Genomic DNA, 26,207 nt, shown 5'->3' with positions numbered 1-26,207 from the left:
GTTAGAGAGAATATCCCCCATGTGCCTTGCACATGGGCTCCATCCTACATCATGAGGTGCCTATAAATAGCACCCACCCATAGCTTTACAAGGGATGGATTTTTGGAGATTTTTAACTCTTGGGAAAGAACTAATTTCCCTTCTCCATTATCAACCTTGAGAGTGAAAGTGGGAGATCAATGGGAGAGCCTTGCCATTATTCTATTCTCTAGCCATTTTGCCTTCTTCTTCACCCAATCTCTTATCTCCATCATCTCCTTTGTTTTTGTGTTCTTGAGTTGAGACCATTGAAGAATCTAAGCCTCTCATCATCTTCTAGAGAATTCGAAGTTGTTCTTCAAAGATCTTCGAAGATCTTCGAATTTTCCAACTCCTTTCTCGAACCCCCTCCTACAAGAACAAAATGGATTGCTTGGTGTATGATTTTTTCATGGTTTAGCATAAGCACGCAATACTCTATATGGACGCTTTCTATGTGTGTACTACAATTTCTGTTGTCTTCTTGTGATCTGTGATTAACATGTTTCTGCTGTTATGATAGAATGTAGATTTTAGACCATGTTTGCAATTAAGCCTACTTTCTATTATTTGTTCTGTTTTTCTAGGCCATTTATAATAAGGATTCTGAGCATCTGCGTTTGGATAGAGGGAAATTAGGGTAATGTCAGTGAGAAAGTGGCAAACTGAAAAATTAAACTTCGTAAACCCTGTAAATTGCATCCACAAAAACTTCCCACACCCTTTCAGGCATGCATGCTTCAAATGAAGTACTGCTCTTAAAGTTTTAGCATGAAACATCTATATAATAGCTGTCAAATAAAGACTGCAAGGAAATTTTGTTGATGAATTGAGCTTACACATTTGAGGTTTCTATTAACTTTTCTTCCTGAAGAATCACTCATTTGACCATGGTCCTTTGAATAACCCATAATACTTTATATAAGTGTAAAGAATGATAAAGACAGAGAAGCAAAAGATGGCCCATGAACAGCGTGGGCAACCTGCGCGATCAGTTTTTGGGGAGGCAAGCTGCTGCTCCTCAGTTTCCCTGCACACAATTCTCTTTTGAGTTGAAGCAGAGTTGAATACTTTAAAAAGTGAAATCCAAAATGTAAATAAGAAAATGAGGCAACAAATGAGTGATCATGTTTGTGCACATAGTTGATCAAAAAATCATGTTTGTGCACATAATTCATGTGTTTGTGAAACTTGCATACTATAACCCATATTTGCAGTGAGAGTTAGGAAACATGCCTGGCCGTAGGTTCTGGTGGTTTAGTAATTGCTGTTTTTGCTGTTTCTTGTGCTTTTAGTATTTCTGTTTCTTTTGGTTTTGGCATCGCTGTTTCTTGGGGTTTGGTCGTTGGAGTTGGTGCTGTTTTTTGGGCTTCAGCACTTGGGATGGCTATGCTCTTCGCCTGTAACATTGTACGTAGTTTAGTATATTTGTTTGTCCATAAATTCATGGGAAAAACAAGTAGTCCAACTAACTCACTCGATTCCTGAATAGGAGATTGTAAAACAGTTGAATATATCTTTGCTTAGCTTGTTTCTGTTCTTTATTCAATTGCCTCCAAAACCCGTATAAAGATCCCATGTTCAAGACCTTATTTGCATAGATCTTCCACGAGTAGCTGCAGTTAGAAAATTTAACTCTTTAGATTTTTCAAATTCTTAATAAAAATTCATATAACAGACTTCTAAATTCTTTAGATCTTTTAGGGTCTTCTTACCATTCATATATGCGCTTGAGACCCTCTTGAGACACCTTGTTCCAATACTCAGCATCCACCTTACACTTCTCAAAGAAATCAGCAATCTTGTTGCTCGATTCATCATCGTTGTTAGGATCGACATGGAAACCCGAGACCCCATCAACAATAATCTCTGCCGGTCCTCCTTGATTGGTCGCAAAAGTTGGTAATCCACAGTTCATAGCTTCAATAACTGTCAGACCAAAAGCCTCATAAAATGCAGGCTGCACAAAAGCCCCCTTTGTATCAGCAATACACCGATACAGCTCTCCATTGCGGTACCTATCAGTCTGAGCTGCTATCCATCTGATCTGACCCTTGAGTTGGTATTTTTCAATCAAAGTATGCATTTTATTTATTTCTGCAATTTCTTCCCTATCTTTCGATTTTGATGGATCAAAAAACCCTGCAACAACGACAAGATTCGCCAAGTTCCTAAGCCTTTTGTTCTTCCCATACCACTCAACGAATCCAGTAATGTTCTTCACCGTGTCAAGCCTTGCCATCGAAAAGATGATTGGTTTCTTCTTGTCTGCCAGAAATCCTCTGTTCCAAATTCAGTTTCAGATTTAACACCAAAAGTTCGTTTATTTTTTAGTTTTTATTTTTTTAGGTATAAACGAGGGTTGGGATATGAGATGAGTGGAATGGATAGACTTACATGTGTTCGTGGTTATCCTTGTTAGCATAGAGTAGTTCTTCAATGGCAGGATGAAATGATGTGAATCGCTTGTTTTTCTCTGTGAAGGGAAAGTAGACTGCTTGTTCAGCCCCTGGGGCAGCAATGTTGAACTTTGGATCAAAGACGTTGATGCCTGAAACTACTCTGCAAAGGCCTGGCATTGTAAATGCCTGGTGGCTTTCATATTGTCCAGCCCTCTTCTTGCTGAAATTACAAAAATAAAAAAGTAAGTTTTGACCAATGATAGAGACAAAAATTTTGCGTCAAACAAACTAACCTTCCTGCAATTTCTTGATATGTGCTGGTAATGATGAAATCGGCTGAATTCATTGCAATCAAGTCTGCTGTGAATTGGCACGAGAAGTGGTACTTTGGATCCAACTCTTTCCATTTGACATCAGAATCTTCATACTTAGTCTTCTCCAAAGCATGAGCAATGGTTCCCTAGGTTTGAAGCATGCTGAACTTTAGATCCTTTATGACTCAATAACGAATAGAACGTAAAGCGATTTCTAAAATTGATTATAAACTACTTGACAAGTGGTCTAACCAGAGTGACTCCAAGTTTGCTAGCCATTAGAGATGCCACCAAGTTTCCATCAGTGTAGTTCCCAAGTATAAGGTCTGGTTTGCATTCCAAGTGCTTGAGGACCTTAGAAGTAGCATCCTAGAAATGGGAAAGAGAGAATTAAGAACACAAATGCTAATGCATATACATTTTTTACATGGAACTTGAAGATTGAAAAGTTTAGGTGCGTGCCTGGGTAAATCTCTCAAGGTAAGGGTAGTCATCAAACCGGGATACCCATTGGTGCAGAACCCCTTTGTCTGTCTTGAATGGGACTCTAAGGATGTGGGAGTGTGTCGTGTTGAGGACAGGCTCAATCTCCTCGCTGCACTTAGTCCCTTTTGCATCTGGTATGAGACGAGTCACCTGTGGACATATAAGCAAAGCAAGAAAGACTTATAAACTCTTAAACCTATCTTCTCTTGGTCAATTAAATCATTTCTTGGTGAATTTTATGCATCGCTCACCACAAGAATCTGAGGCTTCACACTCAGTCCTTGCTGCTTAATTCTCAGCAGCAATTCCTCCTCTAAAGCTTTCACCTGGTCTAGAATGTAAACAACCTGTTGAAAATTCAAAAGCCTGTTAGTCCTGGTTGTACATCGAGCTTTGTATGTATGTACTATTGCTCATACTAATGTGACTGGTTGTGTTATATACCTGGCCACCAGTATCAGGCAAGCCAAGGACATCAGACTGGCCAAAGTAGCCATGGACTGAGAAGATCACGATTTTGAATATATTTGGAAGCCTTCTGAAGAACGATTCCATTTTAATTGGGTCCGGTGCTTGTAGTATCTCTGAAAGGATCTTCATTGTCTCTTTAACTCTGTCTGCGTTTTCTCCCCACCCTTTCTCGAACCCCCACTCTTTAAGCCTGAAAATACAAAAATAGGTTTGCACAATATATGAGATCACAAGAACTATAATTTACAGTGAACATAGAAGAAATGGTTACTTCTGCTCAAAATTTTGGTAAGGAGTGTTTTTTGGGAGGGCAGAAACGTAAACATCAGCCACGATCAAGCCTGCCTGAAGCTTGGAAACTGTGTTGATATTCTCATTGATCATAAGATTCTGCAAATGGAAACAAAATCAGCTTAGAATTATCGGATCTTTTATTGCCATTCAATTCAAATTACTTGTCTAGATACCTCTCCGTGATGATCTAGGGCAAGTAAGTACTCAAGCAAAGGCTTTGCACGTTCAAGATCACCACTAATCCTTGAGGTCATGAACTTTGACATGAAGTCAACTCCATTTCCAATAGAAGAAGAAAGGGTTAGGCGAGGAGTAGAGAAGTCACATGCTCCAAAATCTATTTCCAGTGCATTTTTATCCATTGCCCTGCATATCAAAATCATTTTACGGCACAATTGTTTTAAGAAAAACAGGTCTTGAAATTTTTGTTAAGAATTACACAGTAAAAGACAATGATCATGAACCATCATAAGAAAAACATAAAATTCACACGCACCAATTTTCATCGTACACTATTTCTTTGAGCTTCAAGTAGTCTTTGGCTGTTATCGAATCCACTTCTAGACTATTGGCGTTCACCTTAAAAAATTCCCAAAAACCAGGGCTCTGTCTGACTGCCAAAGCTACGTAAGGTGGATTTATAGCCACCTCCTGTAAAAGTTCAAATGAAATTACTTATAGTTCGCACAAAGACGTGTATTGTACGTACTTTAATGCTAATAGGATCAATTTGTGGTTTACGGTAGTCTAGACCTCATATAGATGTTTCTGTGCACTTTTCTATAGCATTATTGTTGTATGTACATGTACATATGTAGAGATGTACATGTAGAGGGAGAGGGAGTAAGTTTAAAACCTGGGTAGAACTGAAGACTTGGCCGAGTAAACCCTCCAAAACTCTGGCTCTTTCACGCTTGTCCTCGATTGCTTTGTCTATTACTTCCATTATTTGGTGGGGTTTCATCAACCTTCTCCCCATTCCTACAAACCTTGATTTTCCAGACATAGAACAAAAATTCCTATTTTGTTAGCCAAGCTAAATAATTAGTGAACTTCGCATGGTTTGCATGGCAAAGTTTAGGTCAATGAGGTCATGTTTGATTCGCAAATGAGTGTAGAATATAACTATTTTATTTCAAATATCCTTTTATCAAGCATATGTGGGGAGAATGTAGGACAAGATAAAATTTTCATCACAAAATGACTAAAATACTCTCCTTGGTAAAATTTTGAGATACTTATCCCAAACTCCCTTATATGAACATATGTGGGACTTTTTTTTTCCCAATAGAATGTAGCACAATTTATCACAGATAAAACTTTCATTACAAAATGACTAAAATACCCTTCTCCAGAATAAATTATCCCAGCTAATCTTATATATGCAAGGGGGAAGAAATGAAGAAAAAAAAAAAAGTAAATACCCAGAAAAGCATCTCTTCATGTAGTAACGGCTCTGTCTCAGAGCGTCGGACAAGCTGTCAACTACTGCAATATTTGAAGCCATTCTAATGTTAGATTTCGAAAGTGCGAATGATTTTGAATTCCCAAGAATGCTTCTTGGTATATATAGAGAGGGAAATCTAGGTGGACTAGTTAGAGAAAGAGAAAGGAAATTCCTTGGTGCGGAGTGTAGGAAAGAAAAGACTTAATGAAAGAAAGGAATTCAACATCGTGAAAAGCAAATCTGGGAGATTTACCTTTTCCCCACAATATTACTTGACTTATAGGAATGAGAAGTAGAGGAAAAGTATGTTTTCTTAATTAGATAATCCTTTAAGTTGGATGAACTTTTTATTCTTTTCTTCCCAACCAATCATTGACAAGCATACCCAGACAGAAACCCAAGCTGCTTAGACAAAACAAAAAATAAAAAATGAGATCAGGAACAAAACCGATTATAAAAAATAGTTCAGCATGAAAGATACTAGTTCTAACTAGTTTTAGTTCTATATTTTAGACTTTTTAGTTGTTAAAGCATGAATTTCACAACTAAGTACAAAAATCATTGAAATATTTGGACTTGGGGCCGGTCGTAAGTGACATAGTTATAACATGAATTTCACTACTAGAGTCATCCGTGTATATCATTCATGAAAATATTAGCTCGATCAAATAATCTTAACATCTTCATTTTATCGCATTTGTCTCCAAAAAAATGAAAATGTGAAATTAACCCCAATATATTTGATAATCACACATATTCGAGCTGTTATAAAAGCTGATGCTTTTTTGATGGGGGGGAAAACTGATAATTAAGAGCCAAGAAATTTTATTGGTGAAATATTGGGGCTGAGAATACCGATGAATGTTAAATTCTAAAATTCATGATGAATTAATTTATTTCTTAAAATTAAAATTTCCAGCATCCCTCTAGACTACTCAGTATGTCATTACAAGTCAAGTGTCTTTGACTTAATCCAAATAGCTTATCAAGTGGATTTATGATGCATGTTAAATTATGCACCTAATACGATCCACCAAAAAAAAAAAAAATCAGATTTTGAACACTTAGTCTGTGCTTGGATCATAGATTATATCAAACAACTCTTTGTTTCATAACAATTTATAAAGTCCTTTTCTCCAAATTATAATACATTGAACAATTCAAGTGAACTTGATGATAGGAAATAGAAGGGGGGAAAAAAAGTCAAGTCAATCTATTCAACTTGATTTACTAATTTGAAAAAAGTACCCCTGTTTTTTGTTTTCATTAAAATAAATAAAGAAATTTGTTTTCAAAAACCAAAAGATTGAAAAAGTTAAAAAAAAATCATTGTTATTATTTTTGTTCAAAAATAAGCTTTAAATGGAGTTTTAAAAAAGTCTGAAATTTTTTCAAAAACCATTTCAGTTTCTGTTTTTGGGTGTATTCAAAAATAACAATGAAAATCATTCAAATCTCCCTTAACCATCACTGACAGTTGGTTTGCACAAATAGATCAATTGTCAGACACTGATTTCTTTGGACTCTTTATTTGGAATGAAAATCATACAAAGGGTTGTCAAATTTGTCGTTGCCTTTTTTCCATTTCCAATCTTCATGTCATGCAATTGATGGAGAATTTATGAAGTTCTAATCTTTTAGTCTGTCACTTTCGCACTGACATTCCCCTAATTTCTCTCTATCCAAACACAGATGTTCAAAATCCTTATATTTTAAATGGCATAGAAAGAAAAACAGAACAAATAATAGAAAGAAAAGCTAATTGCAAAATATATGCAGATAAAGCTATACAATACTTCAAACATGGTCTAACATCTACTTTCTATCATAACAGCTGAAACATGTTCATCACAGATCCTAAGCAGATAACAGAAATTGTAGTACACGGATAGAAAAAGCCCATACAGAGTATTGCTTACTGATCCAAAACCGTGAAAAAGATCAAACACCAAACAATCCCTTTCTTCTAACAACAACTAGTGGTTTTATTATGCCTCTTCTTCCATATGGAGTATCGTGTGAGCCACAGAAAACACCAAAACAGAATTTTACGAGTAACCGAAAAATGGATGAATTTGATACTATATGTATATGTTAAAATCCACCTACTCTCCACCTACTTCACCCACTTAAACCTACTCCACTAAACCTAACCCACTACACCACTACCACCTCACCTACTCCACTAAACCTAACCCACTACACCACTACCACCATCCACTACACACCATCCACTACACCTACATCTATATAAGAAACCATTTTGTAATAGACAGTATATATCAATCAACATTATATCAATCAATAATACAATTCTCTATTTCTCTTTATACATTAAATTTCTACATGGTATCAGAGCAGGTTTAGAACCTAATATTTTTCGCTTCACCGGCGGGCGGCAACCTCACCTTAGCCGTCCGCCGGACCTTAATCTATTCCGTTTCTTTTCTACACATTCTGAACATTGACAAAGTGGAGAGCTCCTTTCCTGGTGCGTTTAAGAAGCTCGCCCCCTTTAGAAACAAAGTTCTTTTCTTATTTCTTTATCATCACACCAGACACCAACTTTTGTCCCCCTCTTTTCATTTCTTTTTATTTTTATATTATTCACCCACCTCTGCTTTTTTCAACTCTTTATTTTATTTTATTTCATTTCCCACACTGATGTTTTTCATATAATCCATCTACCAATTCTTTTTATCTATTTTCTTTATCTCTTGTTTTCTTTCCTTTTATTTTTATTTTTACACAAAAAAAAAAAAAAAAAAAAAAAAAAAAACGGGAAGAAGACGAAACTGCACACCAAACTCATTTTATTCATATCAAGGGATCAACCCCGATCACAATTTTACACCAAAAAAATAAAAAAAAAAAAAAAAAAAAAAAAAAAAAAAACAGAACAACCACATCCACAGGCAGGATTTTCTTCTCTACTCTGCTGCAGGTCTTTTCTTCTTGCCTCCGTCCTGGGCGGCCCTTGACGGTGTTGCCTCCGTGTTTCCCACTCCACTGGGCACGATCACTCCACCCTGCTCCTCCACTGCAGCATATGGCGGCCCTCCAAATCGGAACATCACGGTGGCCTTCCGCTTCAGCTCCTTATTTTCTGCTTTCAGCACACTTATCTCTGCTCGCGCATCTTTATACATGCGTTGGAGCAGAGCCAGTTGGGCGTTTAACTGCTGCACCTCATTTGTCCTACTCTGCAGCCGGTTCGACAAATTTGTAACCGCAGTCATGGTTTCCACACATGACTTCAAGGTATACTGATTGGCCTCCACATCCGACTGCACCGCCATTTTTTGCTCCACCGACCGCATCGGAAAGTTCAACGGAGCAAAACCAGAGGTGTTTGGTTGAGGTTCACTGGCCACCGCACCAGTTATTTCTCTTGTGGACTCGTTCAGTTCTGGAAAAAGCGTGAGCAGACCACGGGAAGAGGAGGCCATGTTCTGGGTAGCTGAACGGGAAGAAGAGGCCATGTTGCTGAGTGTTTCAGAGACGGGTTGGTTACAGAGTATTACAGAGTTTCTTTCTCAGCAAAGGAAGAGTTGTTTTCAGAGGATTTTCAGAAGTTTTTTTGTCTGCCTCAGCCTCAGCATCAGCATCAACCTTGGTTAAATAGCGAGGCAGCCACGCGTATCGCGTGCCTCTTGCCACTAGACGACAAAACGGGCGTGCAAGCCAAGGCGCCCACGTGCCTCGCCATCATGTCCGGCACACCTTTTGATGAATTGGGCACGCCTTTTGATGGCACGCCTTTTGACAAAATTGGGCACACCTTTTGAGGGTGCAACTTCTACAACGGTCCGACATGACCCTATAAACTGTCCCGACATTAATTTCGGTTAGCTCCTTTATGGGTCCGACAAGACTCTGTAAACTGTCCCGACATAGATTCCGGTTAGTTTCTACAAGGGTCCGACAAGACTCTGTAAACTGTCCCGACATTTGATTCCGGTTAGCTTTTCCAAGGATCCGACAAGACTCTGTAAACTGTCCCGACATTGATTCCGGTTAGCTCCTTCATGGGTCCGACAAGACTCTGTAAACTGTCCCGACATTGATTCCGGTTAGTTTCTACAAGGGTCCGACAAGACTCTGTAAACTGTCCCGACATTGATTCCGGTTAGCTCCTTCATGGGTCCGACAAGACTTTGTAAACTGTCCCGACATTGATTCCGGTTAGTTTCTACAAGGGTCCAGCAAGACTCCGTAAACTGTTACAACAACTGTCACAACATTGTCTGCTACAACGGTCCGACATGACCCCATAAACTGTCTTCTACAACGGTCCGACATGACCCCATAAACTGTCTTCTACATCGGTCTGACACCGCCATCCAGTGTCCTCTACACCGTTATGACACCCCCATACAGTTTCCTCTACAACGTTATGACACCACCATACAGTGTCCTCTACAACGTTATGACACCACCATCCAGTGTCTTCACCAATGGTCTGACACGACCATACAGTGTCTCCTATCCTTTTTTATTTTTATCTATTTTCTTGTTTTGTTACTCTCTCCAAACTCAAGTTGGTTAGTTCCTATCCCCCTTGAGTTTGCGGGGGCTGTTAAAATCCACCTACTCTCCACCTACTTCACCCACTTAAACCTACTCCACTAAACCTAACCCACTACACCACTACCACCTCACCTACTCCACTAAACCTAACCCACTACACCACTACCACCTCACCTACTCCACTAAACCTAACCCACTACACCACTATCACCATCCACTACACACCACTACCACCTCACCTACTCCACTAAACCTAACCCACTACACCACTACCACCTCACCTACTCCACTAAACCTAACCCACTACACCACTATCACCATCCACTACACACCATCCACTACACCTACATCTATATAAGGAACCATTTTGTAATAGACAGTATATATCAATCAACATTATATCAATCAATAATACAATTCTCTATTTCTCTTTATACATTAAATTTCTACAGTATATGAGCTGTCCTCCATCAGCTGTCGTTGCAAATGTCTTCCCTACGGCCACAATTCAAGCATTTTTAACAGGCTCATTTGTATCTGCATACAGCATATTCTTTCCATCCCACATCAGTAGCTTGTTCCTACTCACAGATTTTGAAACAAATCAATAAGAATATCAAAATTGAAGTACATAAAAAATAAAAAATAAATAAATAATTTAAAAACCATATATACATACACTGAAAACTTACAAATGCAGTAGGAAACTTCCAGTTTTGAGTATTATGGTTTCCTCTGGTACTAAAACCTAATATAGAGTAGCATTTTGTTTTTTAGTCAATATGTGAGAACAGATATATAGAGAATCTCATAAAAATGGTAGAAACTTCGCGTTTCTTACATATTTCCAACCGAAAGGAGTCTTGCAACGGTTACAGTTAACATCAGCAACGGTGTTACCATGATCTACACGATAATCTTCTGGGCCAGCAACATCCACATTGACACTGCAAAACAAAGGATTAAAGTTGCCACCAAAGCAGATGCAATGCAGATTAGCAAGAAAGAAAATGATCAAGATTACAACAGAGATCGGAATTTATCTCGAGGAGGTATGAAAACAAGATCTAGCACTAATCTTTAATCAGAATTCAGAGCTATCTAAAGAACTTACACATTTTTTAAGATGCCCGCGTCAATCATTATGTCCTGGAAAGCAGATTGAAAACAGGAGTTAGAACACAGATTTGCTTTCTGCTTAATAGGATCTGTGATGCTGATGAGCTAGCTAAAGAAAAGAAGAGCCCAAGTAGATAATTAAAAAGAAGTCAGATTTCTCTTGTAATCTAAAACAAGCTAATATGAAATGATTCTGGGCAGTTCAGTTACAATCTTGAAGTATTTTGAGAATTTTTTTTATATATTTATTACCCAGGACACAACCCTTCTGGAGAAATTAAATTGGTTCAAAACACACACAGGCCCTTCTTTGATTTTCGGTCATGCTTTAAAGAATAATAGTCCAAGATTGTTCTTCAATGAAATTGAAATGAACAATAATTTTTGGTTCAATCCCATAATAAAGAACCCTTATATTAAATATTTGTTGATAACGTCATAAAAGCAATTAAACCCTCAAATTGGAACAATTTTAACAACAAAGACATGCAAATCTTGATTAAATTCAGAAACATTAAGATGGTTCTGTTATTATTAAAACACACACAGAGTATTCATACCCTGAAAACGAACTCTTGGGTCAAGGCAATGTGGATTTTGCATTGACGGCAGAGGAAGAAATGGACATGCGGAGGGAATTGAGCCATTGTTGAGGAGGGTGTTGATGTAGAGGGTTGAGGAGGGTCTTGATCCATCTTCTTCAAACAGCTTTGAAAGCACTAAGTCTTCTTCAGATAGAGAAAGTAATCAAATTCAAGAAAATAAAGTTACTGGGACTATGAACTACTAACAGTTTAAATTGTAGAATGAATGAATGAATATGAAACAGAGCATTGGCTGGGTTGAATTGATACTTACCAGAACAGAGGAAAGAATGTGGCCGGTGAGTCAGGTTCTTGATTCTGAAAGAACCAAGTTCAAGAAGTTAACCGCCGAATGACAGTTTGAGGTGTGGAGTATATGATACTGTGCGCACCATAATTGCTGAGCTGTACCCGCAGAATTTTATTTTAGATTTTTTGTGTCAAAGATAATATTAGTAAGTTAACATAATTAGATTATAATTTAAGGTTTCCACGTTACTCCATCAGTTTCAACTCTTTATCTCTCACTTACTTACTCCATCAGTTTCAACTCTTTATCTCTCACTTACCATATTCTAAGGTAATAGGTATGATTGTTAGACATCACACCCTAATGTTTCGCACTGGCAGAATTAGAACACTAATTTTTTAATTTTAAAAAATTATACATGTAATAATAAAATTAATATTTATTCTTAATTTTTGACCCTCGTACATATATTACACTCTCTATTCTTATTTTTTTTAAATGTCACGTCATAAGAGTCTCAAATATTCATTTTACTTGATTTACAAATTTTTTTAAAATAAAAGTCTTATTCGGTGCCATTTTAATACTTTCTGTTTATAAAAATTTAAAAACACGGAAACATGCATCATTTTATTTTCATATAAAAGTAATTTTTTTAAAATTAGAATTTCTTTTAAAAAAATTAGTGAAATATCTATCTCTAACTCTATATATTAGAAAAATTTTAAGATATTTTTTTTTATTAGTTAAGGTCTCTTTATGAAATTTCTTTGTGTCCGATCTAAAATTTATCTCAGTCAAATGAAATTTTTCTAAATTGGCCAAAAAAATTTGAGTTGAATTTTTTCCGTAAAAATATTAAGAGAACTTAATTACTATAAAAATACTATATATAATTTATCTTATAAAATTTTGATATCATATACCTTAAAAAAAAACTCCTTCTCTGCCAAATGACGTTTTTTATAAATTTAAAAAAAAAAAATCAAAACAATTTACAAAAGAAGATTTTTCATTTAAAAATAAAAACAAAAATTATACAAAATCGCGCTAAACCCCCATTGATGGTTTTAGGGTTCGCACAAACACATTCGAGTCAATTGTAAGACACTCATCGAATGGCAAAAAGATTTCCTATCGAGCTCTTTGTAAGCAGTATGTCTCTCTCTCTCTCTCTCTCTCTCTCTCTCTCTCAAAAACCCTAATTTTGATGCCCCTTTGATTTTCTGTACGTAGGATTGTCACATTACACTACAAATGAAGAATTGTGGAGGTTGTTTTCGGCTTTTGGTGTGGTTACACAAGGTAATGCTCCTTAATTCCTCGTGGGTTTTTTCGATTCTTTATTTGCCGGTTAGTTAGTGTTTGATTTGATGTGATTTTGTTGAAATTTGGTGATGATGTAGCATTTGTATTTGTTGGGTTTGCCAATTTTTTGTGATTCAGCTAGGCTAGTTAAGGACACAAGAACCCAAAGGCCTAAAGGTTTTGGTTTTGTCAGATATGAGTCAGAGGTTGAAGCCCAGGCTGCACTCAAGGCCATGAATGGCAGGGTACTCTCTCTCTCTCTCTCAGAGTGAAATGTTTAGTTAATTGGAGAATTTGAACTAGCGTGTACTAGAGTTTTAGAATTATAATTTGAGAATAGAGTTGTATTTTGAGTTTGCAAGTTTTAAAATTATGATTTGAAAAGTGAAAATTTGTTTGGTTAAGAGTTTGCATTTGAGGTTTGAATTTTTGATGGGACATATGAAATGAAAAAAAGTTGTTTGGTTATGAATTTTGAAAAGAGTTTTCAAAACTTAATTGAAATATTTGTAACTCATAATCAAACACACGGCTCAAAACTCTTTTGAAAATTCTATTCAAAACGCATAATCAAACTCGTTTTAACATTCAATTCAAAAAAAATTGTCATTTTGATTTAAAAATAATAATTTCTATATTTAAAAAATATCAAAAACAAATATAATTTTTTTTTTTCCCAAATAACTGATAACGATTGGCGATTGGCAATTGGCAATTGCAAAAAAAAAAAAATTTACATTGTTCCGATCAACCGGCTAGACATCTGGGGACGTCCGGATGGATGATCGGATAGACCCAAAATTCAAAAGCCTTTGCTTTTCAAAATGGAGAAGATGAAAGAGAGAGGGTAGCCAAACGTGAAAGAGAAATATGTTTTGAAATGTGTGGTGGAATCACATTTCCAAAATTCCATCCAAACAATGCATGCAAACGGAGGGGTGGAATTATGATTATAAAGCTGCACCAAAAACAGCGAATTTTTATTTGTAGTTTTTTGCAGCACAGAAACAATTTTTAAAGCTCAATTACTTATTTGTCTTTGGGTCAGGCAATTACTTTTGTCTATTCATTCATAAGTTTAAGATAAACAATAAATAATAAAAGTTCATATTTATACTCATCAGATTTAATGCTAAAAATTTTCCATACCATGACCAAAGTATTTCACTTGAAAGATTTTAGTTTCTAAAATTTAAAATGAATGTTAATCTTATCAATTATTATCTTGCACAACAGCATACTTGCATGGAATATATGTCTCTTATCATGTTCTGCTTTTCGTTCATGGATTTGTTGTTGTCAAGGAAATGTGATGGTCACTTTTGCATCGGTAACCCAATGAATCTATAAGGAAAAAAAATCATATAGCTGTCCCTTGTTTTATGGTGTGGATGTTGGAGAAACTTCAAAAGGATTTCCATTAGTGGGTGACTTTTAAGTATCACTTGGTGAATTGGGAAAGTGTTTGTGTGTTGATTAAAGGGGGAGGATTGGGTAGTCAAAGGCTTAAGTTAGTTACTAGACCATTGAGGGAGGAGTTATTCAAGTAGGTTTGTTTAAAGGTGGGTAATGGAGGTCAAGTGTGATATAGGCATGATTCTTCATGCGGACATAGACCATTAAGGTTTTTCCAAACCTTAACTGTTTTGCTATGGACAAAGGACCATCACTGAAAATATATTTCTCCTTCTCCTCCAAGGAAGTGGTGTGGACATCTAGGTTTGGGAGAGGTTTGTAAGACTGGAAAATTGATTCTATACTTAGCTATGTCTCCAACAATTTTAGGTCGGTTACATGAATCTTGTTTTACCATCCTACTCAATCAAAGCCTTCAAAGGCCATAAGTTAAACCGCAAGCTAATATGCCTTTCTTTATTATCTCAAACCAAATTAATTTGTTCTCCCTCATCTCCCAATGTTACCTTCAATGTGGATAATGTCACTCTTTGTCATCTCCTAAGCAACGTGATTCTTGTTTCATAACTATGAAATTGATTACATGGCAGCCTGTTTTGAAATGCTATACAATTGTTCAGTTCAAAGCAAGATCAGGGCATGATGACGTGGAGAACTTCACAGAATGGGATGTTCTATGTTTATTCTTTTTCTTAATCTAAGCCTTCTTTTTCTTGGAAACAATTTGGAGGACTAAGGCTCCGAATCCCAAGGTTGTGTTGCTTGTGTGGACAGCAACACACGAGGTCTTTTTGATGATTGACAACCTTAGGAAGAGGCATAAGGGTATTATGGGGTGATGTTGTATATGCAAAAGAGTGGGGAGAGAAAGTGTGAACCATCAGCTTCTCCATAATCTTGTGGCTTGTGAAGTGGAGTATAATTTTCTTGGCCTTTGATGTTGAGTGGGTGATGCCTTCTTCAATGGTTGATCTTTTATGATGAGGGAGGAAAGTGTGGGGTGTTACTCCATTGTCTGATGTGTTGCATTTGGAGAGAAAGGAATTTCATGTCTTTTGAAGGTTTGGAGCCACCTGTTCCTAGATTGAAGGGATGAGAGAGTTGTTTCCATTTTCTACTTCATGTTTTGTTGACTTTTAGGGTGGATTTGTAGAATCCTTGGATATATAGCCTTTAGGGGTTCACTGAATACCTTGTACAGGGTTTGTGTTGTTAAGGTACCAAGTGTCCCAAAGACTTAAGCTATTAGGATATTGGTCCAACAATATTTATCAGATTGTCCAACACAATCCCTCACACACCTCTGTTTTGCACATGGAGATGCAAATAGACATGCATAAATAAATTTTTTTTAAAAAACATTGTAATCTGTTTGATCAGAGTAGGCTATTGGGTATGAATGTGAAGGAAAATTCCGAGCTCATATTTGAATCGATAGTTCAACCAGTTTAGTCAGTTGTATGTAGCATCCTCCCCCAATTTTATCGTTGTAATCTCAGCTCTCTCTCTCTCTCTCTCATATATTTTTCTTGCCTTATTCCCCTTATTGATTACTAATACCAAGAAGTGCAGATACAATGGCTTGCTCTCTCTCTCTCTCTCATATGTCAATGTGAAAATTTGAACACCAAATGCATATTTGAAGCACTCATTAGAAGAATAAAAACAAATTTCTAGCAATCATAATATTCGTTTCTGTCAATATCAAAGTTTGAACACCTGGTATATATTTGAAGCAAGACAGATTTCGGAAAATCATAATATCCATTTTCTTTCCCCGTCTGCTTTACCCCCAAAGTGGTTGGGAATTGAAAAAATAAACCTTTGCTAAGTTCAAATCCCCTTGCACACAAAGTCAAAAATCAATACTATTCTGAAATATAATGGCTAAACGTGTTAATTTGTCCTCATTTTGTGGTTATACATTTTCCTGTTATTGGCTGCTATGAGATTTTAATTCTTGCAGTTCCAGATTTTAATTGCTAATTCTTGTGTTGATGTTTGGCACAGATAGTACATGGAAAGCTGATCTTTGTGGAAGTTGCAAAGACTAAGATGCAAGGAGAGGAAGGTTCTTCCTGAATATAAAGATTTTGTGTTTTGCGGTTGCAGACCCATTTCAAAATGAGAAAGTACTGGAAATTGGAATCACTCCCTATAAAATGTTTAGTCTGTAAAATAACAGTTTGGTATCAATTATGTGATGTACTTCTGCTACCATCTCAACTTGCACTGATTATATTTTTTTCTTCTTTCTCTGTTTGCTATTGTCTAGTTCCTAGGAATTGTGAGCTTGATACCACATATTGTTAAATAGAAGTACAAGTAGGGTGAGCAAAAAAATCGCAAACCAGTTTGGCTGTTTTGGTGGTTTGGTCTAGGTTTTTTAATGTTTCCTTCGGGCGTGGATCACAAAATAAGTGAATTGCAATCTGCAGTTAGGTTCACGGATTTACAGATTTCAGTTCCTGTTTGAAATTGAATCAGACCATTTCTTTTTCTTTTTCATTTTTTTTTATTCAAAGGAAATTAAAGCAAACAAGCAGAAAAGGAGTTCAAAACAACATCTAGAGGGTAAGTCCCTCACTACAGTTGTGTCATCTATGAGAAGAGCTGTGACTTCATCAGGTGGATCCTCAAGAATCATTACATGTTCTTCTTGAGCTACTCCCAGATTAGCAAACCTATCAGCAACTTTGTTTCCCTCTCTCAATGTATGGAGCAGTGAGCAGTGACACCTCTGGAGGAGAAATTTAGCATTTCAATGAGAGCCTTGAGAGGAGAATTTGGATTTGGACCATGTTGAATTTGGTGCATGGCTTGTTCTGAATCAGTTTCAATTTCCACATTGGTAACCCCTTTCTGAAACAATATGGTGAGTCCCCGATATATTGCCCAAATTTCTGCTTCCAGACTTGTGCAGTGGCCCAATTTGCCATGGTAGCCCCATAACCAAGTTCCTGTCTCGCACCTCAAAAGTCCCTCATATCCTGCCTGCCGGGGTCTCCCTTAGAACAACCATTTGTATTTAGCTTAAGTTCGCCTGCAATGGGAAAACACCATTTCATTAAGTTTGCCTGCAATGGGAAAACACCATTTAATTAGTTTAGGTACAGAAAATTGGGGGTGAAGAAGGGATTGAAAAGCCTCATCAATCTCATGGACATAGTCTCTAATGGTCTTGAGGCTGTTTTGGATTGGATTCAAAGTGTTTTCAAAAACCATTTTGTTGCGATCCTTCCAGATCTGCCAGAGTAACAATAAAAACCAAAAACCAATTAGATCCATACAGAGTGCTATTGATTTTGAAGTTAGAGGACACCCAGTCATACAGAGATTGGTCGGATCCGACCTCCCACCAAGAGTTGCTTTGGATGTGGATCCAAATTTCCTTAGAGTGGACACAATCTACACATATATACACATTTAGTCTGGACACTGCAAACTCATTTACCCAAAAGTTGCAGCTCTTTTCAGGGATTGTATTTTCAAACACAAAAAACAATGAGAACTTTGAAAACATTCATCTTTGGGAATCAGTTTAAACCAAACTCAGTGGCACATCAATGGGAACCAAAATGGTGGAAGAAACGAGATGAAAATCAACAGCACATGTAATGCCTTAAAAATTTGTCGTAGAAATTCTGATTGCCGGGTTAAATAATTGTACAAACTCGAATTACCTATCACTAATTGATCCCCAAGAAAATACAACTGTTGGGGAGAAAACAAAAAACCTGCTTTAAAATTAATTCACATATTGCTACAGCCCAAAATGGTGAAATGAGAAGAGAGACAACAAATATAACATCTTAATCCGGATCATTATTTTCCTTTCACCCAATCAATTCATTGATCTGCTTCCACTCCATTACACCACTGCTGACATAAAATCAAAAATAGAGTTACCAAGCATCCATATCCAATAAATAGTAACTGTCATTAACATACAAATTAGGGTTTTGGTAGCATAAATCAAATATAACAAACGAAATTCCTGTATCCACAGCCTAAAAGGTTGTATCAACAGCCACCCCTCATACATACCTCACATGTCCAGTGGCCAAACATATGAGAGGACTATCAACGCAGATATTAAGTTTGTGGGTTTAGTCCCACCCAAATCAGAAAATAAAACCACATGTATAGACCCTAGAACAAACCTCACCACCAAATATAAAATCTACGAACTTTAAACAAAGGGACATAGGAAGACCGTTAAGGCCTGATTATTTATCTGACAACATCAACTAAGCTGCCATAGAAATTAGAAGCACATAATCTCTGACTAATGCAGCCTATACCAAATTCAATAGCACACGACAGAGTTATTGAACATGCCCATCTTTTAGGATGATAAACAGTTTGACTCACACTCTTCAATAGATGAAATCATGAGAAGTAGTCAAAGGAAAACATGGTGAAGCATCAATGCAGTATGTAGAGGTTAGAACTGTACCAATCACTAACAATTGAGCTACTCATCAAGAATTGCTTGTGGGAAGTGAGTGAACCACCTAAGTAAAAAACAGAACTCAAACTACTTAAGTATTGAATGAAACCTCAGTTCCTTGTGGTCACCCCTTGCGTCCATATTGAATGCGTATACATCTGCCATCCAATAACTGAAATGGAGCATAAGACAGAATTGAGATATAATAATACTGTTGTTGGAAAAAAGAAAAAAAAAATACCTAGTTACCTCATATTTACAACAAAGTGACAAACTATGTCAAGTCACTCAAAATGTACCTGGCCATCCATTTCCCTCAAGGCTGTGCCAGCTGCAGTCTCAGAATTGAACTGCACAAACCCATATCCTTTTGATTTTCCGGTCACGTGATCACATATAACTTTCACTGCTAAGTATGACAACGTAAATTGCCTTAGATGAATTTCACAGGTATATAGAATCCCAAGGATATTGTGAGTCATGTTACATCACCTTCAATTATTTCACCGTGCTGTCCAAAAGCATCCTTGAGAACACTTTCATTGGTATCATAACAAAGCCCTGCAACGAAAGCATGTATTGCTCACACAACTTGGTTTTAAATTCTAATACCAAGTTTAGGAAGGTAGTAATAAGAACAAGGCCACTTTATAATTGTTGTTTTATTACCAAAGAATTATAGCATCCACTGCTCTACTTTTCTACAAAGCACAGGTAATACATTGTTCAGGATATTGCTGCATTTTTACTCATTTAAACACAAGACCAGTATCACGACTGTACAAATATTACTCACATTAACAGTATCAAAAATAATCTATGAATTTGGCAATTGCTGAGCTTTCTTTACAAGAAACATCTTTTAGGCAATCAACAAGAAGATTGCCAGCAACCCTCAGCAAAAAGAAAACTCACAGATAAAATTAGGCAATCTCGCTTCTCTAAAATTCACTACTACCATGGTTTGTTTTCAAAATGACCGTCAGTCCATTATCTATCTTGAAACAACTTAAAACCACCTTGCCACCATTTCCACCGCGACCACTGCCCACTTCTCAACCTGCACCGTTGTTGCCTAATCATAAATGCCAATTGATCCTTCAATGGCAGTCAATTTGTTTTACACCCACTAATTTATCCCCCCCCCCAAAAAAAAAATATTTGTTTTACACCCCACTATTCAGATTTATTTTAGCAGCTTGCCCCTAAATCTTTCTCTAACCTCTGTAGGCATTTATGGATGTGAATCATGTGATACTTAAATCATCAAATGAAAAAAAATATAAATAAAAATAAAAAAATTGTGAACTTCATGTGGGCATTTTTCAAATTTGAGGAAGATATGGATCCTTTTTTAACTCAACACAGATTTTTTAAACTCATTCCATTGGAAGATGTACAACTATACCAAATTATTTGCCTAGTGTTGATTTAAAATGCCTTCACTTTATTGTTCTTAACTAAATATAGATAAGTGCGTTTTAAGGGCTGAATCCAAAGTTTATCTCAAACATATATTGATATTTCTAAAAAAAAAAAAAAACAAGTATGCATACAATTCTGTGAATGCGAAGATTATGAATCTATGATTAGCGATTATCAAAGAATGAGAGTGAGAGAGAGAGAGAGAGACCTCCAACGAACAATTTGGTGCAAGAATGGCGCAATATAAGCCATCTAGCGAAGGGGGACGAAGAAGAGAGTCGAAGACCACCACTCCCACACTGCATCTGACTTAACGTGCACTCCCCTCGCCCTTCGTACAGCGCATAATAGCAAACGGCGCAAATATCCGGAAGGGCCAAACAAGAGAACTCCCCTGGTAAACTAATCTGGTCTGGGTGAACTCATTATCATGACTTCCCATTTTTAAGTGATTTTAATTTATTAATGTTTAAAATGATTATATATTTTTGAGTTATGCTAGGGATCCCAAACAAATTACCAAATTTTCTACCAAATCTCTCACATGGGTGTGGGACCCACACACATTTGATTTGTGTGGATCCCACACCCATGTGAGAGGTTTGGTAGAAAATTTGGTAATTTGTTTGGGGTCCATAGCATTTTCCTATATTTTTATATTAAAAAAAATTAAAATTTAAAACTCACTAATAAAGAATTGAATTTCACCAATAATTTTTATAAAATCTCATTCATTTATGTTTATGTTCTAAACAGACTTCCTAATGCCACAATTTAGGTAAAATAAAGTGAAGTTTAGCAATTTTTTTAGAATCTAAAAAGATGATAAATTGTTTTTTAGTGAAAACTTATCGTATTATTTTTATAGGAATAATTATATATATACTAATAAATCACGTCATTTCTTTTATAATGACATTTCGAGACAAATAAATCATTTTAATAAAGGAGATAAAATTAAAAGAATGAATCAAAATTCTTAGAACAAAACAAATACTAAATACGAGATAAAATCCAACTGTCTCTCCATTAGTTAGGATTTACTCTCCCAAACACTAGTTTGTTTGTTTAGCAAACATTCTTATAAAAAAAATATATATTTGTTTGTGGAAAACTAAGAGTTGGTTTGGGAAGTGGGTTGACTTTTTGACTTTTTGATTTTTTTGGCTATTTTAGCCTGGGCTAAAAAGCTTGGTTTGGGAAGGGCTTTTTGATTTTTTGGATTTTATGATTTTTTTTGTGAGAGAAAAGTGTAATGATTATGGGTTGGATGTAATGTTTTGTTTTTTGTGGCTAAAATAACCTATTTTGTCTTTTGTGAAAATAGCTAAAAAAACCCAAAACCCAAGTTGCTAAACAGAGGTTATTTAAACAAGCTAAACACATTTGCATCACTTTTCTTTTAAGCAATAAAACAATTTATTTGAAAATTTTCAAACAAAGTCTGAACTATAATTTATTTGGCTCGATCCACGCTTCTTTTTAATTCTAAAATCTCTAAAACCATTTTTATTCTTAGCTTCTCAAAACATGAATCCAAATAACCCCTATCAAGCCTGCCATTCAATTGCAGATGAAAAAATATACATTTGAACAGGAATCCCCAATTACACATACAAAAGAGAGTGTGTGTGCATAATGCACAAATCAGAGAGGTGAAAGGAATAAAAGAATCAAAATTTTCAATTTGTTTTTTACAAACAAGTGAAAGAGGGATGCTTCACAGCAAAAGCAAAAAACCCATATCTCAATGCCCATTTAGAAATTTGATATTTTTTGTGACTTTTCATTTAAAAAAATAATGTATTTAGAATAATTTTTCTAATTAAATAAATAATTATTAAAAAAATAAATAATTAATTAATATGTATCATGTTAGACCATCCCTAACGTTGCATCAGATGTTTCATCAAATTTAAATTTGATAAAAAAAGAAAGAAATATCAACACCAATATTATCATCAAACTGATGTCAAATGGTGAGAGAATCAAATATTTTATCAAATGAATTGAGTGTTTATCATTCATCAAATTTATAAGTGACCATTAGGTCAGGCAATTGTACTTTCTTTATCTAAATCTAATTTTTAGAGATCTTTCCAAACATTCTCTCGAATAAACAAACATATTCAGACATTTGATAAAAAAATTTAAATTTTATGTTATAGTGCACCATATCAGATCAAACTTCTCATTAAATTTTTACTTAAATTTAATAAAAAATTTGATACAACATTAAAAATGTTCTTATATTTTACCAACAAAACTAAATTTGTAAACTTTTTTTATTTTTTTCAACTAAAAAATCTCTCACCAAACGAGTTATCAATCTCCCCACTAAACAAGTTGTGAGACAGCCAAAAGCTGCACACTATTGCTCCCACTAATAAAGCATCTAATCAATCAAATGCCATTCCAAATCCAATTCTCACCACCCAAACCAACCAACCAACCAACCAACCAAATAACAATCTAGAAATGCTAGTCAGTTAAAGTTTACTTACTATTAGATTCTTACCAGAAAATGAGTTTTCTTACTAGGAACTAATGCAGATCACTAATTAATAATTACATTAAAGATGTAGTAGTAGTGAATCTACATGTGTTTTGTGTTTTAGTATTTTTTTTTTTTATTTGTCATATCATTAATAATAGTGTTAATAATAAAAATTTAATGATATGTAACATTATTATTACTTACTATTAAATTCTTACCAGAAAATGATTGTGACAGTGAATAATGTTAGGAATGACTGATTGAAATTTCTTAGAGCATTTTTAGCGATGTATTTTTTTTTATTAAATTTGAGTAAAAATTTAAATAAAACCTCCATCTAATGTCACATGCTTCTATAGAAGATTTTGAATTTTCACTAAAACATCAATCAACTAGGCAATAGGCAAATATCCAATCAATAGACCTGCTAGTGTAAGTCTTTCATAAATTTTTACAAGGAGACAATCATCTAAGGAAACAACCGACCTAACATCCAATCAATCATTCAATGGTAAAAATAACATACAATTCTAACAGTTATAAACAATAAAATTATGAAAAATCACAATCATCTTCAATTTGGTTGAAAGATTTATCATATCCTCAATTTAATACTCAACTAATAAAATGATTGGAACAACAAAGTTACTGGTTGAACAAATAACTCATGTATGAAACAAATTTAAATCGACAACTGAATACAACTCATTCCCAATCATGTTTATATGAAATCATGTATGAAACAAATTTAAATCATGGATTGATAATTCTTAATAAGATAGTGAGTAAACATTCTAAATTTGTAGTGTAACAATTCCAAACAAAACCCACAAAACCCATCAAGAAAGCTGATGACCATTGAAAATGAAAATTGAACTATGATTGACGGGCAAACCAAATAACCAAACAAAAGAAACGAGTGGTTTCATTTCATCCATGGAATCAATAGGAAATCCTAACATAAACAGAGTAAAAACCATGACACACTTTTTCACTAATTTCCCCTAAAAATCAGCCAAACAAGTTGTTCTAAGCCCAAATATACATACAGAGGGAAATGAATTTGGGTGAGAGGATAAAGCTCAAGCAGCTTTCTTGGGGGACTTGGTGGCCCTGGATGGAGATTTGGGTTCCTTGGTGGCCTTGTCAGACTTCTTTGGCAAGAGAACAGGGTTGATGTTTGGAAGAACACCACCATGTGCAATTGTCACACCAGCCAGCAATTTTCCGAGCTCTTCGTCATTCCTCACTGCCAGAAGAACGTGTCTAGGGATGATTCTGTTCTTCTTGTTATCACGGGCTGCATTTCCCGCCAATTCAAGTACCTGTAAACAAACAACAAATATTAGCAAGAAAGAAAGAGTTCAAATTTCAATTTACCCTAGGTATCGTAAGCTGAGAAAACAGAGAAAAATGAAAGAAAAATCAATTTTTGAATCTAATGACTTCTGCTGATGTGTTTTCAGCTTTCCAGCAGAAGGTTCGATAACTGAAGAAATGACATTTTCAACCAATCGCGAATATTTGAAGGAATCGGAAACAAATTTCTACTCTGGTCATGGAATTACTAGAATACCAAACACATGCGAAAGAAAATGCAAAAGCACCAGCCAAAGAGTGTTAAAAATGATCAAAAACTATCATTATTTTTTTTTCTTTTTTTAACCTCAGTTTCTTAGCATCCAAACAGTACAAATAAATCCAAAACAGCAAATTAATCGAGAAAATTTGAAGAAATCAGAAAGAATTCCTATTCTAGTCTTAGAATGTCTCAAATACCAAACAGATGCTAGAGAAAATGCAAAAGCACCAGCGAAAAGAGTGTTAAAAATGATCAAAAACTATTCTATTTTACCTCATTTTCTTAGCATCCAAACAGCACAAAAAAGAAATCCAAAACAACAAAAGCCGATCCAGAGACAACGAAAACCACCAAATTCAACAACAAAACCAAATCCACTCACAGATCCAGAACAAATGATTATGTATACGGAGAGAGAGAGAGAGAGAGAGAGAGAGAGATTACTTCAGCAGCTAGGTATTCGAGCACGGCGGCGAGGTAGACCGGAGCGCCGGTTCCGACCCGCTGAGAGTAGCGTCCCTTCTTCAAGAACCGGCCGATCCTTCCGACCGGGAACTGCAGACCGGCCTTGACGGACCGGGAAACCGGCTTCTTCTTCGGACCGCCGCCCTTCCTCCCTGCGGCACCCTTCTTTACTTTAGCGGCATCCATCTGTGTAAATTCCGAGGTCGAAAAAGACAATTCTGACCCTGAAAAAACAGAATATTAACAATCCACTCCGACCTAGAAATTGTCCAAAAGGAGCGTTTCGGATTGGCGTGGAGTGTCTGCTGACGCGGTCTTGTTTATATAGTCCTACCTGCTTTGTGTGACGATTGATTTTGACCGTTGATATTTTCTTTGATCGACGGTGGTGGGCGATTTGTGACTCGATCCGTGTGCTTCGAAATAGACCAATGACGAGCGGGTTTGCACTTAAAGATTTTGCGCTTATTATTGAGCGGTTTGTGTTTGTTTGTATTGGATTAGGTCTGGTTATTAGTGAGAGAATGGTTAATGAAGAAATTAAATAAAAGTGAGTTTGTTTTGATGGTAGTGGGAGAGATTGTTAGTGATGAGATTATTAATTTATTTTTATATAAAAAAATAAAATAAAAATTATTTCTATATTAAAAAAATTAAAACAAATATATATATTTAGTAAAATAAAATAAAATTTTCCTATAAAATAGATTCAATCCGCATACTATTTTTCTAATTTTACCCAAAACTCAGCCAAGTTAATCTCAGGGAGATCACTAAACCCCTTACACTATCAATCTCCCTTTCTAAATTATTACCAAAGAAACAGTGAGTGAAACTTTGGGCTAGTTTGGCATGTACTAAATAAGTCAAAAAGTCACTATCTTATTTAAATCACATCACCTCTCTAATACATCACATCAAACCCAACCCAAACCCAACACAAACCCACCAATAAGTCAAAAAGTACACTTTTTTAGGACATCCCAAACCAACCCTTTATAATCACGACAATTTAATCCAACCAATCCAGCCACCACACCGATAAACAAACATGGCCATAGGATTTATACTAACACACAAGGGAATAATGTGCATTAGGCCTCGTTTGGAAATATGTTATTTTAGTAATTTTTTAATTTTTTTGCT

The 26,207-nt window shown here is 35.7% G+C and overlaps 4 protein-coding genes and 1 long non-coding RNA gene across 9 annotated transcripts; 1 reads left to right on the top strand and 4 right to left on the bottom strand.

Annotated features, from left to right (window-relative positions):
* Positions 1–782: 782 nt before the first annotated feature.
* Positions 783–5,741, bottom strand: LOC114260409 (sucrose synthase 6). 2 transcript variants are annotated; one of them, XM_028200504.2, is made up of 16 exons: positions 5,686–5,741; positions 5,410–5,473; positions 4,842–4,974; positions 4,482–4,636; positions 4,159–4,351; positions 3,963–4,081; positions 3,665–3,881; positions 3,472–3,567; positions 3,197–3,370; positions 2,987–3,103; positions 2,714–2,880; positions 2,416–2,640; positions 1,734–2,300; positions 1,496–1,634; positions 1,255–1,418; positions 783–1,048 (listed from the first exon to the last, which is right to left on the bottom strand). In XM_028200504.2, exons 2-16 carry the CDS (start codon positions 5,427–5,429, stop codon positions 895–897), a joined length of 2,640 nt encoding a protein of 879 aa, XP_028056305.2. In that variant the 5' UTR covers positions 5,430–5,473; positions 5,686–5,741; the 3' UTR covers positions 783–894. The 2 variants fall into 2 exon arrangements, with proteins under 2 accessions (XP_028056305.2, XP_028056304.2); XM_028200503.2 differs by lacking the exon at positions 5,686–5,741 and having other exon boundaries at positions 5,410–5,607.
* A 4,672-nt stretch (positions 5,742–10,413) lies between these two features.
* Positions 10,414–10,909, bottom strand: LOC114260422 (uncharacterized). The gene is made up of 3 exons (XR_014350185.1): positions 10,804–10,909; positions 10,655–10,710; positions 10,414–10,543 (listed from the first exon to the last, which is right to left on the bottom strand). It is a non-coding gene; the product is annotated as an uncharacterized LOC114260422 (long non-coding RNA).
* Positions 10,910–12,914: 2,005 nt separating this feature from the next.
* LOC114260407 (organelle RRM domain-containing protein 6, chloroplastic) lies at positions 12,915–17,090 on the top strand. Its single transcript, XM_028200502.2, has 4 exons — positions 12,915–13,070; positions 13,152–13,220; positions 13,362–13,468; positions 16,650–17,090. Exons 1-4 carry the CDS (start codon positions 13,034–13,036, stop codon positions 16,719–16,721), a joined length of 285 nt encoding a protein of 94 aa, XP_028056303.2. The 5' UTR covers positions 12,915–13,033; the 3' UTR covers positions 16,722–17,090.
* Positions 17,091–17,110: 20 nt separating this feature from the next.
* LOC114260405 (glycine-rich RNA-binding-like protein) lies at positions 17,111–20,978 on the bottom strand. 4 transcript variants are annotated; one of them, XR_014350183.1, is made up of 5 exons: positions 20,726–20,978; positions 19,585–19,653; positions 19,392–19,498; positions 19,099–19,264; positions 17,111–17,682 (listed from the first exon to the last, which is right to left on the bottom strand). XR_014350183.1 is itself a non-coding variant. In XM_082904389.1 (5 exons), the coding sequence occupies exons 1-4, from the start codon at positions 20,820–20,822 to the stop codon at positions 19,217–19,219; spliced, it is 321 nt and encodes a 106-aa protein (XP_082760515.1). In that variant the 5' UTR covers positions 20,823–20,978; the 3' UTR covers positions 17,111–17,682; positions 19,202–19,216. The 4 variants fall into 4 exon arrangements, 2 of the variants coding, with proteins under 2 accessions (XP_082760515.1, XP_028056301.1); XM_082904389.1 differs by having other exon boundaries at positions 19,202–19,264; XR_014350182.1 differs by lacking the exon at positions 17,111–17,682 and adding an exon at positions 18,236–18,518.
* Positions 20,979–23,913: 2,935 nt separating this feature from the next.
* LOC114260404 (histone H2A) lies at positions 23,914–25,481 on the bottom strand. The gene is made up of 2 exons (XM_028200497.2): positions 25,041–25,481; positions 23,914–24,339 (listed from the first exon to the last, which is right to left on the bottom strand). Exons 1-2 carry the CDS (start codon positions 25,245–25,247, stop codon positions 24,097–24,099), a joined length of 450 nt encoding a protein of 149 aa, XP_028056298.2. The 5' UTR covers positions 25,248–25,481; the 3' UTR covers positions 23,914–24,096.
* Between the last annotated feature and the right edge of the window lie 726 nt (positions 25,482–26,207).

Source organism: Camellia sinensis, chromosome 14 (genome assembly GCF_055761805.1).
Source record: "Camellia sinensis isolate YWXY chromosome 14, ASM5576180v1, whole genome shotgun sequence".
Taxonomy (NCBI): Eukaryota; Viridiplantae; Streptophyta; class Magnoliopsida; order Ericales; family Theaceae; genus Camellia; species Camellia sinensis.
The sequence above is the reverse complement of the archived record's forward strand: the minus strand, read 5'-3'. Positions and strand labels throughout refer to the sequence as shown.

Coding starts and splice junctions, on each gene's coding strand:
- LOC114260405 (XM_082904389.1), bottom strand. CDS start 20,822: ATGCAGTGTGGGAGTGGTGGTCTTCGACTCTCTTCTTCGTCCCCCTTC. Junction 19,654..20,725: donor CACCAAATTGTTCGTTGGAG/GTCTCTCTCTCT, acceptor CTTTCGTTGCAG/GGCTTTGTTATGATACCAAT. Junction 19,265..19,391: donor TGAGGGAAATGGATGGCCAG/GTACATTTTGAG, acceptor GCTCCATTTCAG/TTATTGGATGGCAGATGTAT.
- LOC114260404 (XM_028200497.2), bottom strand. CDS start 25,247: ATGGATGCCGCTAAAGTAAAGAAGGGTGCCGCAGGGAGGAAGGGCGGC. Junction 24,340..25,040: donor TCGAATACCTAGCTGCTGAA/GTAATCTCTCTC, acceptor GTTTGTTTACAG/GTACTTGAATTGGCGGGAAA.
- LOC114260409 (XM_028200503.2), bottom strand. CDS start 5,492: ATGGCTTCAAATATTGCAGTAGTTGACAGCTTGTCCGACGCTCTGAGA. Junction 4,082..4,158: donor CCCTAGATCATCACGGAGAG/GTATCTAGACAA, acceptor TTCCATTTGCAG/AATCTTATGATCAATGAGAA. Junction 3,371..3,471: donor TGAAGCCTCAGATTCTTGTG/GTGAGCGATGCA, acceptor ATATGTCCACAG/GTGACTCGTCTCATACCAGA.
- LOC114260407 (XM_028200502.2), top strand. CDS start 13,034: ATGGCAAAAAGATTTCCTATCGAGCTCTTTGTAAGCA. Junction 13,071..13,151: donor TATCGAGCTCTTTGTAAGCA/GTATGTCTCTCT, acceptor TTCTGTACGTAG/GATTGTCACATTACACTACA. Junction 13,469..16,649: donor TCAAGGCCATGAATGGCAGG/GTACTCTCTCTC, acceptor TGTTTGGCACAG/ATAGTACATGGAAAGCTGAT.